The 15,874-nt window shown below is 38.1% G+C and overlaps 1 protein-coding gene across 5 annotated transcripts in view; it reads right to left on the bottom strand.

Moving 5' to 3' along the window:
* Window positions 1-14,904, bottom strand: part of klf15 (Kruppel like factor 15) — a 40,109-nt gene extending 25,205 nt beyond the window's left edge. For 2 of the 5 annotated variants that reach the window (XR_013794803.1, XR_013794804.1), the window contains exons 1-4: window positions 14,337-14,903; window positions 10,904-12,158; window positions 474-598; window positions 232-379 (exon numbers count right to left, since the gene is read on the bottom strand). Coding sequence is in view for 3 of the 5 variants with exons in the window: in XM_079587694.1 (XP_079443820.1) it covers window positions 6,065-6,233; window positions 10,904-12,081 (1,347 nt within the window). In the remaining 2 variants the exon portion in view is untranslated. Of the gene's footprint in view, window positions 1-231; window positions 380-458; window positions 599-3,843; window positions 6,234-10,903; window positions 12,159-14,336 lie in introns of those variants that run through there. The other 3 variants (XM_079587695.1, XM_079587694.1, XM_079587696.1) reach the window with 3 other exon arrangements.
* Between the last annotated feature and the right edge of the window lie 970 nt (window positions 14,905-15,874).

The following is a 15,874-nucleotide window of genomic DNA, read 5'->3' as shown; positions in this document are numbered from 1 at the left end:
TTCTATTTGTTCAGAACGTTGAGAGAACCTTGACAGAACGTTAGCCAAAGTTGTGGGAATGCTCCCTGTTAACTGGGTATGCAGCTAGATGTGCACCGATGTATTCAAGTTCATTTCTTGTATGTGAACACAGAAAACATTTTGTGCACAAAGTGACCGCAGCACCAAACCAGGCTTTGCCGTCATCCCTTCAGACTCAGAGTAAATTAGAGGGATAGACAGCTTTATTACCGGAAGAAAAGAATGCGTCTCAGGCTGGAAACAGAGGTGAGAGGAGCTGCCAACATCTTCTCCGTTCCTTCAAGATGTTTCTAGACTGAGATCTTGATGAAGAGATCAAGTTTATACACATTTATATCCTTTGGACTTCTGATCCCTCCTGCAAGACAAAAAGAATCCCGTCCGCATGAAGTTTGGATTTGACAACATGAAAACTGAATAGCAGAGAGAGAGAGAGGCTTCAGAATACTGACCACAGCAACAATGTTTAAATCTGTGTTTTATTATCTGGGATGAATCTGATGGTAATGTTGCGGTCAGAGGTTCGATTGAGAATCCTACAAATGTTCACCGCAAAGCTGTGAGTTATAATGAAATCCTGTGCAGAGGGAACAAAAGCAAAGCAATATGTGCAGGAATATTCATAAATCATCTCTCACATGTACACCAGTAAGTCGTTTTTCAAACTAAAGCTGTCAGCTTCAACTGAGAAATAAAAATGCTCTGCTTTTTTAGGAGGAGAATGTTCATTTATTATAATTGAATGAACATATATTATAAACTTGTTTAACTATAACAATATTAGTTCATGTGATGGAAAACTTAAATATTTTAAAGGGAATAGATACTTTTTTGTTTTACATGTATACAGTCATAGCAAATATATTATATTATAATGTATTGTGTTGTATTACATTATTATTATTCAGACTTTTTATATTATATATTATATAAATATTATTTAGTGTATTAATAAGATTTTAATATTATTTTATTATAAAATGCTATTAAAATTATAATAAAATTAATATTAAAATATTAAAATCAATTTAAAACAAACACTATCAATCAGTCTTATATAAAAAATATGTTGGTTTCTCTATCACTACTTTTATAATAAAAAAGGAAGTGACATAATATGAGCTGTCAGTTCAAAAGTTAATAGTTAATTGAGTTTTCATATAAAAAATCTTCCCCTTCTCACACACACACACACACTGTATATATATATATATATAATTTATTTCTACTATTTTAGTAAATATTTCATATTTTTAATACTTAATTTCTTCCAGTATTTATAGAAATGTCATATTGTTGTCAATTAAAGAAGGCCATAACATTGATAACAGGAAGAACAGCAATTTGATTTAAAATGTTCCGCCTTTTCACAACATAAGGATTTTTATTAGTATTTTATTGTAAATTGCACAATGCAATTGATTAACACTATTCAATGCCTAAAGGTGATGATACATGGGGCAACTGTTGCCGAGCAATGTTGCTTGGGCACTTTCCCATTGAGAATGGGCAACACATTTATATCTGGATACTTTAGATCTCACTGGTTGCCCATTGACTGCAACATTGCTCAACGTTTAAAATCTTAAAGAAATTTACCAACTGGAAAATGCATCATTATTCAGGTTTCAATGAATGCCTCATTTGTAAGCAACTCCATTTAATCGTTAATAAAATAAGTCACCACATCATTTCCTGTGACCTGTCATGCGCTTGACCCAAAGTTACCTTGGTGTCATGACAGATGGATCTACTCTTTCCAACAACGGCAAATGCTCCAAAAATAAATCTGTCAAATGGCTGGAAGACCATTACATTTCCCCGAGCACAGCAAGACCCGGAGAGCTGAGGAAACATAGTTCTCTAAACAACTGTGAGTGTTGAAGCCACCATGGGAAGACTGATTAATAGCTTTAAACCGAAATAAAATCATAAAACACATTCATTTAATAAGTTGCCTGGATAGTATACTGTAATAAATCAAGAAGCTCAAAGTGCTTGCTGACATAGAATAGAAGAGCTGCATTATATGCAATAAGTGCGTTATTCATTACTGCAAATGATCCACTGAAAGTTAATTTCTTAACCTAAATTTGCCAGCACTCTGTAAACAGCTGACGATAGTTGATCTGTATGATATGCAAAAAAAAAAAAAAAAAAACCTTTTCGAGAACCAAATCTGGAGTCATCCTGACAGGACTGCCGTTTATGGTCAAACAGGTTCAAGATCAGTCATATTAGCTAACGTCTGGAGATATTGGCAATCTACTGAGGATCGCCTTCATACCAGTGAGCATGTCCAACAGATGGCCATAAAAAGAGAATCACTTCACTGCATTCTTCTCTTCCTGACTCCCTACCTCTCATCTTTAGGAGTGCCACATGTGGCTGGGGGCTTGTGAAGGGAGCAACATAAATTGGAGTTGTCAGCCATAAACATCAGGGCCCTTCACGAGCATCATACTCAATATGTCCTTATCCTGGGTGACTCAGCTTAAACAACATGCGCTGGACTCCTGTACTATTGGTTGTTGTTCTTGTTGGAGATGTTGTTTAGATGTTAGTGAATCTGCGGACTACAGTAGGCTACAAGTACTCGTTCCCTACAAGGGAATAAACACAAAATTCCAATAAAAACTAAATAAACACCAAAAGAAATCAGGTATTAAGCTTTTTGAAACCTTACATATATTTATTGAATATTTTTTAATATATTATTCTAATTTTTTTTATATTTTATAAAGTAAATACTATGGAAGCTTTTTTCCACCATAGAATGAAACAATTTAGAAGATAGTTGTGACTTTTTATCTCACAATTCTGAATATATATCTTATATCTTCTCAGAATTTCGAGATATAAACTTGCAATTGCGAGTTCTAAAGTCAGAATTGTGGAAGCATTGTGGAAGCAGCCATGTGCTTAACTCGCAACTGTGAGAAATGAAGTCAGAATTGCGAGATGTAAACTCACAATTCTGACTTTTTTCTTGCTATTGCGAGTTTATATCTCGTAATTCTGATAAAAAAAAGTCAGAATTGTGAGTTTGCAAATCATAAAGTCCAATTCTGAGGAAAAAAAGACAGACTTTTTTTGGAAGTCTTTATCTCGCAATTGAGAGTTTATATCGTGGAATGATGAGAAAAAAGTCTGATTTGTTCGATTAAAATGTCGCAATTACGTTTTTTTTTTTTTTATCCAGTGGCGGAATCAAGCTTCCAAAAAATACAGTAAAAAATATATAAATTAAAGTGCTGTTGTCCTAAAATAAATCTTTATCAGCATGAATATCAAACCAGGTTCATCTGTAAAAGATTTAACAGATCTACTAAAGATCTTTTATGACATATTAACCTTTACTGTTTGGCTCACCTATACTCTGTTGTTAAAAAGAAAAGCACATGGCTGCTTAAATGCTTTCTTTCTTTAGGAAGTGAGTGGTTTCAGTGTAGGAGTTGGAATTATAAGGCACGATTTCTCTCTCGACCCCTTACATAGTACCGGTATTTTGAATTGGTACAACTATAATTAGACATCACTGGTATGAGGCCATGAGTCATTCTAAGACAACATTGTATATCAGAAGCCAGAAACAAACTCTACACAAGTGCACAAAGAAATCGCATCTATTTGAATTCAATTACTCTGCAAAATGCACTTACAACTGTTGACGTTGTTGTTCAAACTGGAAATAAGTTTGCGCTAACAGACAATGCAGTGTCTGTTCCATTCACATTCATGTAGCTTTCCATTTGCATTCACATACTTCAGTATGTTTTGAGCCTAAGCTACAAGAAAACAGAGTAACTCGTAAACAAAAAGTTCTTATTTTCAATTTATTTGTAAATGCATCTGATGTATATCAAGAAAAATATATAATATTTATATATATATTGAATTGTTATTATGTACATTGGTTTACATTTTACAGGGGACATTTATACAATCAAAGATATGAGATACGTCAGTAAAAGAATATCCGGTACTCTCTGATCCAACAACATTTTGTACAAAGTCTGTACATACAGTATACATACATTCAATGTTGGCCATAAGCACCGATTTCACCTAGACTTTCATGTAGACGGCAAGGAATGCATCACTAACAGTACGCAGCCTCCGCCTGGGTGTCTGTGTTACTCGTGACGTAATGTTTCGGTGTTTTAAGTGCGTGGGGTTTTGAACAACGGAACCAATCATGGACTCTTTGCACGGTTTTCTCTTTCCGAGAGCAACAAAAACATGTTTGGCACTGGTTTGTATGTTAAACAGGCACCAACAGCAGCAAAACATTCATATACTGTATGTAGACAAATGTATTTCCTTCATTCCTAGAGGAATCTTCTGGTCTGCGAGAGGTCTGAGTGGTTCTAGTTTCTTCCCGCTCTGCGATGTCGGATCTGAGATCAGATTTCACGACCACAACAGTTGCTAAATATTACAAGCAGAGCAGCAAAACGATACCATAATCATTTCTATGTGTTCCTCTAAACTACAGTCAAATCGGAGCACAAGTAGAGAACCAGAAAAGATGATTGGTTCTTTAAACTCTAGAGTTCCTGTCATCACACTATACGTATATATATATATATATATATATATATATATATATATATATATATATATATATATATATACACGTGGATGCATCTATAGGTACCGCTGGCTGTTGTGCCTGTTGACGCAGTACAAAGTGCAACAAGTTGATTCATCACCTGAGGCACTCTGGGTAACTTTGTACTTGTTTCCATTCAGGCTATTGTTTTGGCAAAAACAGATTGCATAGAACAGATTGCATTGCCAAGGTTGATCCGAAGCTCTCCTAAAAATCCAATTATACAACACGGTATAATTTAGTTAAATATTAGCATTAACTATCAGCACCCCACACGCATTCTTTAGCGAACACATGGTCAGCATGCCCTATCAGTAGTCAAGCTGTGTCTATGACTACAGTTCCCATGAAGAATGTCCTCTCTGAACTCCAGATGAGTTCCAGACTACATTTCCCAAGCATGAGGATTTGAGCTGCAAGAGTCCCCTGTGCGGGAGCTCGCGGTTGAGGCGGGTTAGCACCTTGCAATTCCAGTTTCTGTCATTCAAGCTTGTCTCGCGGAGACATTTTGGCAGATCGTGAATTAGTCCCAGGTCAAAAGGACTGTTTGAGGCAGGTTAGAAATGGTTGATATGTGTGTTTTGACCTAGCTTAGCCATCAACTGACTGACTTGGATCATGGGATTTCTCAGATGTAAAATGTGTTAAATTGCTGTCAAAAATATTTTCTAACCGCAAACACTTCACCAAAAATGCCTTGGCCCCAGCTGCAAACATTTAGATTAGAGAAAGGCATGGAAGGTTTTTTTATGATGAAAACAACCAAAAAAATGACAAAAAAGAAAAGAAGAAAGGTTTTGTATTGACAACATAATGGGAAAAAATTCAATACTGATCATGAGGCCAATTCACATATGACAAATGTGCGTGTTTTGACTTCCGTTGATTCGCTCTATGGTCTGTCCAAGAGGCGTTTCACAGTTTACTAGCATACAACTGAAAGTCAAGAGGAAAAGCCTCCATGTTTGCCAATAGCTTATAATGGCACAGTCCTACCAATGATCAGTAGTTCAAATGAACCCGAGTTCTTTTTGGTTTAGAGGAGCTAAACGCGTTACGTTGGCAAAAACAAGCGACTTTATCATGATATTGAGCAAGGAATGTTGATGACTGGCAGATACATCAACAATTCATACCTCAAAGTACAACAAAAAAATACTTTGAATGTTACATGTTGCAAAAAAAATTGTTCTTGGAACATAGAAAACAATCATGAACACTACAAAAATACAATCTACGAAGCTTGCAACATCTGTGAGGCCGACAAGTCAAGTAACAGTTTCAGAACAAACTCTTCTTCAGTTCATCCAAGCCTCACGTAATAAATTATCACAGTACCACAAATTATTCTGTCCTTCTCTCTCTCTTTGTTTTGTTCGTCCGTTCTTTCTATCTCTATCTCTCTCCATGGCGGGGGGCTGTGTGGGGTCAGTGTGCAGTGCGCGCTGTCCTGCTGCTTCGTGGAAAGCGATGGACTTTGATATGTTTGGACAGGTGATCGCTGCGGGCAAATTTCTTCTCGCAGACAGGGCACTGGTAGGGCTTAACTCCAGAGTGAGACCGACGATGCCGTGACAGCTCGTCCGACCGGGAGAATCTGCAAGAAGAATCCAGAGATAAAGCCAAATATCAATGGTTGTGCACTGATCCGATTCATGTTTTGCATTTTTTTTCTCTGTGAAGCTCATGCATTGTGAAAAGCACTATACTACTTGGCTTTTTGCTTTCGTTTGTATTTTGATTTATGACTGTGACTAAAAAAGGCAGAGGGCCTAAATGCTTCAGTTACAGTTATTTTGAAGCGACGTGGTTCTTATTTACTCTGTAAGTTCCTCGTCTTTGTAATCAATGTAATCTTCGTTATCATTCAAGTATGCCAACTTCTTCCACTTCTGAAACAACTATCCTTTCTTTTCAAAACCATTATCCTATGTTATGCCACAGTTTCAGGATGTATTTTTTTCTAATTGATTATCCTTTTTTATGCATCAGATTATGGAATAAAAGTTTGTGAAAAGAAGTCATGCATTTTGGAAATACAAAACAATGAGCAGAACAGATCATAAATCAAAGCCTATACTTGGACAAGAGAGCTCATTATTCACATTAATAAACCCTACTGCACATTTTTTTTGTTCCTATCCCAGTGTATTCTCTTATATTTGTGACTTTGTAAGAGCAATCGTTGCTGTGAAAACAGACAAAAGGTTAAAATAGTGCTGGAGTTACTGAGTAACAAAATGAAAAGCACTGAATCAGTGAGAGTGAAATCCTTTTCACAGGCTTCGAGTTGAATACTTTGATAGGGACTGAATGCAATGCGCATTAAAACTGTCAAACAATTGCTCAGTGTCTTCATAACTGAGCAGCAAATGGTTTGAGCTTGGAGCAGATCTAATGAGCAACTATATTTAACTTGGCGCTTAACCCAGTGCTCAAGTTCCAAAAGTAGATTTGCACCACATTCACGACTGTTAATGTTTTCTGAAAGCAACTATAAGAACCAAGACCCAGGAGGAGGAAAACAGACAGCTTTTTTTCTTCTTCTATTTTAGAAAATATGGAAGTGTTTTCTTTAACTCAATTTGCAGTTCTCTCTTTCTCAAGTTATACCATATACCCTGCACAGACCAAAGTAATAGAGACTCCTGGGAAATTAGTTATATTACATCCCTGGTATACAAATAACTGTCAACTTTACACTACCAATATATATCTTACTCAATAAAAAGCATCTGAAGATAGTGTGTACTTCTTTCTGAAATGAGAAAACCAGGAGAACAAACTCTTGCTCAACCCCATGCCACGGTTTCACATGAAGCCATAGGCGAGGTAGTATCTGTTTCTAATGTACCGGGAACATGTGTAGAGTATTTGCAAGGCTATAAAAAAACAGTCTCTCTCTCTCTCCAGCTAGGCTTTTCTTCCAGTTTTACAACAAGCTTAGACAGGAAAAAGTACAGTTGCAGCTATGCTAACACCGATGCACAAGCTTTGTGCTCAACCCAAAAATAAAACCCCTGCAGCGACAACATGACTAACAAAATGAACAAGATGATTCTCATTTCATACTCAAAAGAGACGATATCCACATCTTACTCACATAGCATAGGTTAACTACTGTATGATGCCAAGCAAACTGGGTTGTTTTTTGACTAACAAAGTATCTCTTATTCTGTAATATCGCATGCATGGTATGCGAGTAAGTCTTTGAAGCATGTTGGGATGGGATGGTGGTGGACTAATTGTTGCCCTGTGGGATAGGATGGGATGAGGTGCCCCTCCTTGTTGGACGTCAGAGCTCACAAACAGAGCTGTTCCAGCACGCTCTACAGCATATGCTATTAACTAACTTCCATTCAAATGCACACATTTTTGCATTGTGGACAGATCTATTCATTTTCAATCTATTATATATATGCCCTCAACTTTATTCCAAATCTGCATTTTCCATTTCAAAACCAGGTTTGCTCTCTTACACGCATATGTTGATACTGCAAACTATATCACTTCCACTGCAGCTTTTCATGCAGGTTTTGTCCTCTATTAACCTTTGTGTGCACGTTGTGTATAAAATAAAGTATGTACTTCCTGGTTTGTTTCCAGGTGTATGGCCTTCTCAGAGAAATAGCAAAGCACAGGCCGTGTGTGCAAAGACGTTAGCATGCTGCAGCTAATGCCTAGTTCACACTACAGGATTTTAAGCCCGATTTAAGCCCGATTTGCAAATCGTTGAGCTCGCCGACAGGTCAGGTTGTTATCGCGTGCAAATCGCGGGGGATTAGCGGCCGATGAACGCTCGCCAATCTGTTAGTATGAAAGAGCCAACAACGCATCAAAGACGCTCGCAGACGCCTCGCGGACGCGTCGCCGAGCCCAGAAAAATATCTAGCATGCTAGATATCTGGAGCTGTCGCACGACTCAACCACATGTGATGCCATGAGCTACAGCCAATCAGAGCAAGGCATGGGTTGAGGTCACTGGGAAAATACCGTTTATATACTGTCTATGGGATTTTTTTTTTTTTTTTTTTAGAGCAAATCATCGCGCAAACAGTTTGCAGCACTAATTTCTTTCTGACGTCCATATTCAAACAAAGACTCGCGTGTTGTGCACTTGTGTTCTTCTTCGCTGGGTAGTGGCGCGCGTGCTGTATTGCGTCATTTCCGGTTCGTTTTATCGCGTGATTTCTTCGTGATAAAACGTTGTTTGTAGACAAGATAGAATCGTTGGCTGACAGAGTTGTTGTCCCCTCGTGTAGTGAGTTACCTCCTGTTGCGGATCAATCACGTTGTGTCGTGTGGTGTGAACAGCTCAACAACTTGAACACTCCTGATTTCACAGAGAGCAAGTCATGTAGTGTGAACTGCACAGTTCAGCCCAACGTTTTAAAATCCTGTAGTGTGCACTTGCCTTTAGCCAACTGGTGTGTTTCCCAGTCAAGTACCATGTTTAAAACTATTGTGAGTGCTTTTGGGTCTAAGAAATTTCCAATCTAAGTGTGAGCACGGTTTTGTGTGTTTGTGTCACTTAGACACATTTATTTGCGGAGTACCAAAGGAATGCTAAAAATGCTGGCAAAGCATTGCTGAAGCCAGGCTTGAGGCAGCCAATGAGGCATTCTTCTGTTGCTTTCTTCCCTACATCCATTTCCTGACAGTGTCCCGGAGACCTCAATCAGACTCTCAGACTGCTGAAGGACAGTCACTGCCAACTGCTATCCAGAAGCAAGGCTAACCAAGGTCACTGATAACAACAGACCTCTCGAACAGAAAGTGTTATCATACTTGATTAGGGCCCTCTCTCTCGGCGTTAACCTGTCTTTCGGGAGGGGGGACAGGTTACTAATACAATAATTAGGTATTCTTACAGAGTCGGACATGAAACTAGACAAACCAGTGGATCATTTACAAAAACTGACATCTGAAAGAGGGACTTGAATCCTGGTAATAGTTAAATTAGAGATACTACTACGACCAAGTGCTTGAAGAATGTAGTTACTCAAACTTGATAACTAATGCAATCAATTATACTTCAGAGTAGATTTCAAAGATACACTTCAAAGATTACACTTCAGAGTAAACATCACCCACAAGCATACAAAAACATAAGAACCAAACTCGTCTCTGTCAAAGACCGGCACTTGAAACTTTATCTATCCTGTCAATCCTGACCTCACTACAACTGCTGGTGCACTTTACACAGTATCCAGGCCTGTTCAGAAAGATTGGAGTTGGACATAGACTAAGAGTAAACAAATGAAGCAGTGAATAGGGCAAAGTCTGCCTCTTCAAAGACTTTATCTAATCTGCAAACAGCAGAGATAACATAAAACAAGACCCAAAATCTAAGGACAAATTGTGAATGAAATTTACAGCTACAATACAAATTGATTATCAAGCAATATTGGGGGACTAAAGTAGCAACGCTACTAACTAAACTACTTCTATCACTAACGTGATCATAGTTCAGCTGTTTTCAAAATAGTAAAGCTTTTTGCAGTAACATGCTAAAATTTTCCAAAAGTAGTGGTGTAGCATGCCCCAATTGCATGTTAAATCGCATTGTATTTTGAAAATGCAACATTACAGCATTTCAAGTAAAGGTAGTACCCAAACTTGCTCTACTAAACTGTACAAGCTATACTTTGTTACATTGTAAAGTCTGACGCATTCTTGTGAATCAGCTCATGCAATTCAGGGGGGTCCAATCTTGCTCCTGGAGGGACACTATTCAGAGTTTAGCTCAAATCAGAACCAACCACACCTGGACCAGCTAATCAAGGTTCTCAGGATTACTAGAAACTTCCAAGCAAGTGTGTTGGGGTAGGTTGGAGCTAAACTCTGCAGAAGATTAGTCCTCCAAGAGCAGGGTTGGACACTTCTAATGTAACTGGTTCATGGCAACAATGTGCACTTACATTTAAAATGTACTTAAAACAAAGGAATATTAATAATAAGCTAGCATATCTTTAGATTTGGCAAGTTCACATTGAGTCCTAAGTAGCCTCTGTTTGAAGTTTATTCATGGACAACAAAGATAATGATGTACCACACTGCTTTCGCAATAACTACAACTTATTGGAGTGAAAGCCCTTTGTACACATACAGACCTTGACAGCTAACCTCAGTGTTTGAGTGGAAAAAAACATGTGTACAACAATCACATTTGTAACTGTACAGAACAAAAATCTGTTGCCTTATCTGTCCAAACAACATTTTCAAAGACAATGTATAAGTTGTGGATACTTGTCCTTGTACACTCACCTCCAGCCACAGCCAGGCCAAGTGCAGGCAAAAGGTTTCTCGCCTGTGTGCCTCCTCAGGTGGGCCTTCAGGTGGCTGCTCTTGGTGTACATCTTGGCACAGCCAGGGAAAGTACACTTGTGCATTTTAATAAGATCAGCTACTGAGCTCTTTTGGAATTTGTGACCCCCAACTACAAGCCCTGCTTCCTGGCCGTCACCTGTTCCGTTCTCCCCGAGACCTAAGGGCTTAGCGGCAATGGGAACCGGGGCAATACGGACAAACTTGGAGGAAGAGTTGTTAAGGCTGGCTTGAGGAATCACCTGAGGTACCAGGGCAAAGGTTTGACCCTGGATGTTTACAAGGAGCTGGGTTATTTTGATGTCCGAGGCAGGTTGTGGTGTTGGTGGCGAGGGGGCTGTTTTAGGGCTCAATTCCTGTTTCACTTGAATGGGCTGAAGCTGTAGGATGACAGGCACGCTAGGATTCTCCACCACTACAACCTTCCCTGAAGAGTCCTCCTTTTTCAGTGAGCTTTGAGGATTTGTGGTGGCCCCTACTTGGGATTGCACACTTTTTGGATCAGAAATGGCATTGACTATGTCACTTGAAACAGGCACTGTTTGGTCTAAGCTTTGGGCCCAAGGTTCTGATATAGATCCTTGGATGCTTGTACAGGTCACTAGACCCTCACCGTCTTCCTCCTTCAAGGCCACCACTTCCATGTTCTCCTCTAGGAACTCTTCGATCTCCTCCAGAGTGGGCTGAAACAGTAGCCCAGCATGGTCCTCCAAATCTCCAGGGAAAACAGGGAACTCGAAGCACTCCTCTTTGGTGGTGCGGTCCCGACGTGACTCCCAAGCCAGGCCCATGGGAAGGACAGGAGGGACCATGGGAGATAAAATGGTAGAAGAGGACAAGTTTTGGCTCAAAGTTAGGGACTGAGAGTGAAGGAAGTCAAGAAGGCCATCTTGGCTTTCTCCACTTGAGTTACTCCCACAACTAGAGCCCAACACCTGAGACTCAGGGCTGGAACAGGAACGTGGGCTAGATGAGTCACTCAGGTTATCCTCTGAGAATGGAGATGGAAGCATATGGTACACCCCCTCGTCTGTCACCATATCCGATGGGTTGTGGGCTGGCAGCAAACAAGTGTAAGGAAAGAAAGTCTCTGCATCAAGCAGCAAGTGATCCACCATTCCTGGCTACTGCCTGTCCCTAGCACGGCGGCCACTTGTACAGTTCCCTATTATGAATGATGTGGGTCTTTCTTTGTCTATAAATAAAAACAAGAAACAAATTTGGGATTAGTAATAATTTGACATTTTGTGTAACATTTAAAGCTATTTACTGTACAACAGTTTTCATGGCTGTCCAACTGAAGTGACTTTGAGACAAGATTGTTTGAGCTCAGTCAGTATGTATACATGCACTTTTCAAGTTAAATTTCAGTCAGGCTAAAACAATAATTTGTCATTTAATTTAATCCGACTGAATTCATACCAGTCCCGTTTTTGCTAAGTCTGCATTAACAGACCTAGATAGCTAGACGCCGTTCATCCTGTACTGTTTACACACGTTAATCAGATTACAATTAGCCTTGGCCTTTTTTTGGTGATGTGCAAAGGGAATTTAATCCTTCAAATTTTCTATGACTTAGCAAAAAACAGCTGAAGTCAGGTTCTAAAAGTGCATGTTAACATACTTGGTGCAATCGATTACTCTGTTTCACTCCACAAGAATATTTTAGAAAACAGCCAAGCAGCAGCTAATGGCTAAGCTAGCATTACCTCCTACCTTGTGGATGTGTGAGACACTGGAAACAATTTACTGTAATAGCTGTATAAGTCAAGGTTAAAACAAGGATGTGAACATGTTACTCCCTCACTACAATTCTTGCTATAAGCTAACCATATTAAGAAAAGATAGCATTGTGTGCACAGTCTGCACTTAGTTAATTTGGAAACCAAGCATATTAAGTGATCCTGTTATGTGTGAGACAACTCATTGTTTAATCAAAAAGCTATCTTCAATAACTTTGAGTTTTGTCCCTATTTTTGTCTGTGTTCTACTTGATATATAAAAAATGTTATGTTTAGTTTTCACTCTGTTTAGTTTACTCTGTTAGTTTTCACTCTTTTATGCTTTATTGTTAGCATAAAAGACCAACTGTAGTGCTGCTATCAGCATATCAGCCGCATGTAAGACATCCAAGAAAGCAACATTGTTCATTTCTGGGAATTTGACCACTAAAGTCTAACTTCAATACTGAAGCTAGTAATTACATTATAGCATTCCTTGGCCCATGCACTGAAGGGAAGAAAAAGAAATCTGTAGCTACAGAAATGCAATAACCACTCCAACAGAGATATTACACATACTGTCATACTAAGAAGTAATGATAAGTATTTACCAAATGTATAACAATTATGAAATCTAAAACAACTCATGAAACTGTTAATGTTAATTAAAACTGTAAACTCAACGAAGATGTTAATGTACACTCATTGTATTTATTGATAACTAGACGCAATCTTTCTATAAGCAAACATGAAAGTCTAACTCATCCTTAAAACATACACTACTAAAGGTGTAAGTCTATAGATCTGTCATTAGGCATCGCCACAAGAAGCTGAAGTAGCACATTAATCAGTACTGGAAACTTTAATTGGTGATTAAACGCATTGGTGATTCTAGCGCCCCCTGTCTGCTGCAGAATATCCGAGAATAACCCTGACACCTACAGGCAGTGTCAACACCCACATGTGTTCACTGCAAACTCAGGACAGGAGACATTGTTTTTTAAAATACCCTTGGACACTTTAAATCTCTCGTTAATTATTTCACGTTCGACACCACATAGCCTGTGTTTCCATCTATTTAACTTGCCACAATCATGTCAGTCGATTGTAATGAGGTTTTCAAAATCAAAGTTTTCAGAACTCGATTTACTTCAGTAGGCTAGTAGCCTACAATTCAAAGTGGTCGAATATGCAATAAACGTAAGCTACTCTGTGTATTAACTTAGTCACTTTTTAAACTTAATTATACTTAGTAGAATGATTTTTGTAGAATTCAAGTGTTACATCCATGTTACAAAGGTGTAGCCTTGTTATTAATATTAATGAACTTTATGACTTCGCTGAATATTTGTTTCTATTACTTTTGTAATAATGTATAGGCTAACAAAAAATATTAATTACGGGCAAAATGTGAACCGTAAGCTTACAATAAAGTTCGAAATATGCAACGTGCATATTTGATGTAATAAACTATTAAATATACTATGTAGAGTCGACTATAATATATTTTGTTTACCCATCCCTGTTTTTCTGTTTTTATTCTGCAGTAATCTGCCTCACGTTTCGACGCAGCAAATAGTTGCACGCAGTTTCCGCGCATGTCACGCGACTACTCGACGCGCAAATGAAAGCATAAAAACAATCAAACTTACCTCACGGTAAAAAAAAATCGGATTAATCCTTGCCGTTTAAAGTTCTAGTACGATCCCTTTCTCTTCGCTAAAGAATGCTTCATTAGCCGTTAAATGTGCCCTTGAGACTTGAAGGGTCTCATGGCAGATCATGCTCTCCTCTATAGTAGCTATTACGCTGCTGTCACACGATCTTGTCTTGTGGGCTTTAAGAGTAGATTTGGGGAAGGCTGCTGAAGGCTCGCCTGCTCCACACACTGGGATTGGTGGAGCTGTCGACGGAGGCAGGACTCTTGCCTTTTGTCGTCAATGAACAGCAGAACAGTACACAGTTGCTTCTGTCAACTGTCCGACTCGAGGAGCTTTAACTCTTGCAGCGGTGCTGTGATATCAGTGCATCTGATCTGGCGAAGAAAGATTGTTTAGACCGGTGAGGATGAGTTCAAAGTGCAAACATTAATGTGACTATCATTAATGAAGGGAGCTTTTTATTTCACATTTTAATAACAGCACTATTATAGCCTACAATAAACTCATCTCAAATGGCATGAGTGTTGTGAGATTATTCTGATAAGATTACTGCTGCTGACAATTTAATATGGGATTTAAATGCTGTCCTCATATTGCATATCAAGCATTTGAATGTGATGAAAATGTTAATGACTACCCGATTCATGCTTTTCATTGATAAATAAACTATGAGCCTGTGAAAATATTTCTGTGTCCTGGATTAACTTTTAACCACTCTAACTTAAATGTATGAGAGGGAAGAAAGACTTTGAACCAGTATTTTTTCTGCAACTTTTCCAGGGTGTGTCCAGAGCTCATGAGAAAAAAAACAAGACATTCACAATTAAGTCAAACAACTCCAACAAGTACAATAAGTACTGATAATAGGCAGTCAAATAGGTCAAAACAATAGATAAGATTTTCTGCCTGCTTATACAAGCCTATTTGGCCATTACAATAACATAGCATGCAAGTATTATTAAAAATGAACTATATTACTACATATTTATAGCACAGACAGATAGACGATAGACAGACAGACAGACAGATAGATAGATAGATAGATAGATAGATAGAGATAGAATGATAGATAAATAGATAGACAGACAGACAGACAGAAAGACAGACAGACAGACAGACAGACAGACAGATAGATAGATAGATAGATAGATAGATAGATAGATAGATAGATAGATAGATAGATAGATAGATAGATAGATAGATAGATAGATAGATAGATAGATAGATAGATAGATAGATAGATAGATAGATAGATAGATAGATAGATAGATGGATAGATAGATGGATGGATGGATAGATTAGAATGACAGATAGATAGATAGATATATAGATAGATAGATTATAATGACAGATAGATAGATAGATTATAATGACAGATAGATAGATAGATAGATAGATAGATTAGAATGACAGATAGATAGATAGATAGATAGATAGATTAGAATGATAGATAGATAGATAGATAGATAGATAGATAGATAGATAGATAGATAGATAGATAGATAGATAGATAGATAGATAGATAGATA

The sequence above is a fragment of the Phoxinus phoxinus genome, assembly GCF_949152265.1.
Source record: "Phoxinus phoxinus genome assembly, chromosome: 18".
In the NCBI taxonomy this organism is placed as follows: domain Eukaryota; kingdom Metazoa; phylum Chordata; class Actinopteri; order Cypriniformes; family Leuciscidae; genus Phoxinus; species Phoxinus phoxinus.
Note: the sequence above shows the minus strand (reverse complement) of the source record. Positions and strands in the feature narration are given on the sequence as shown.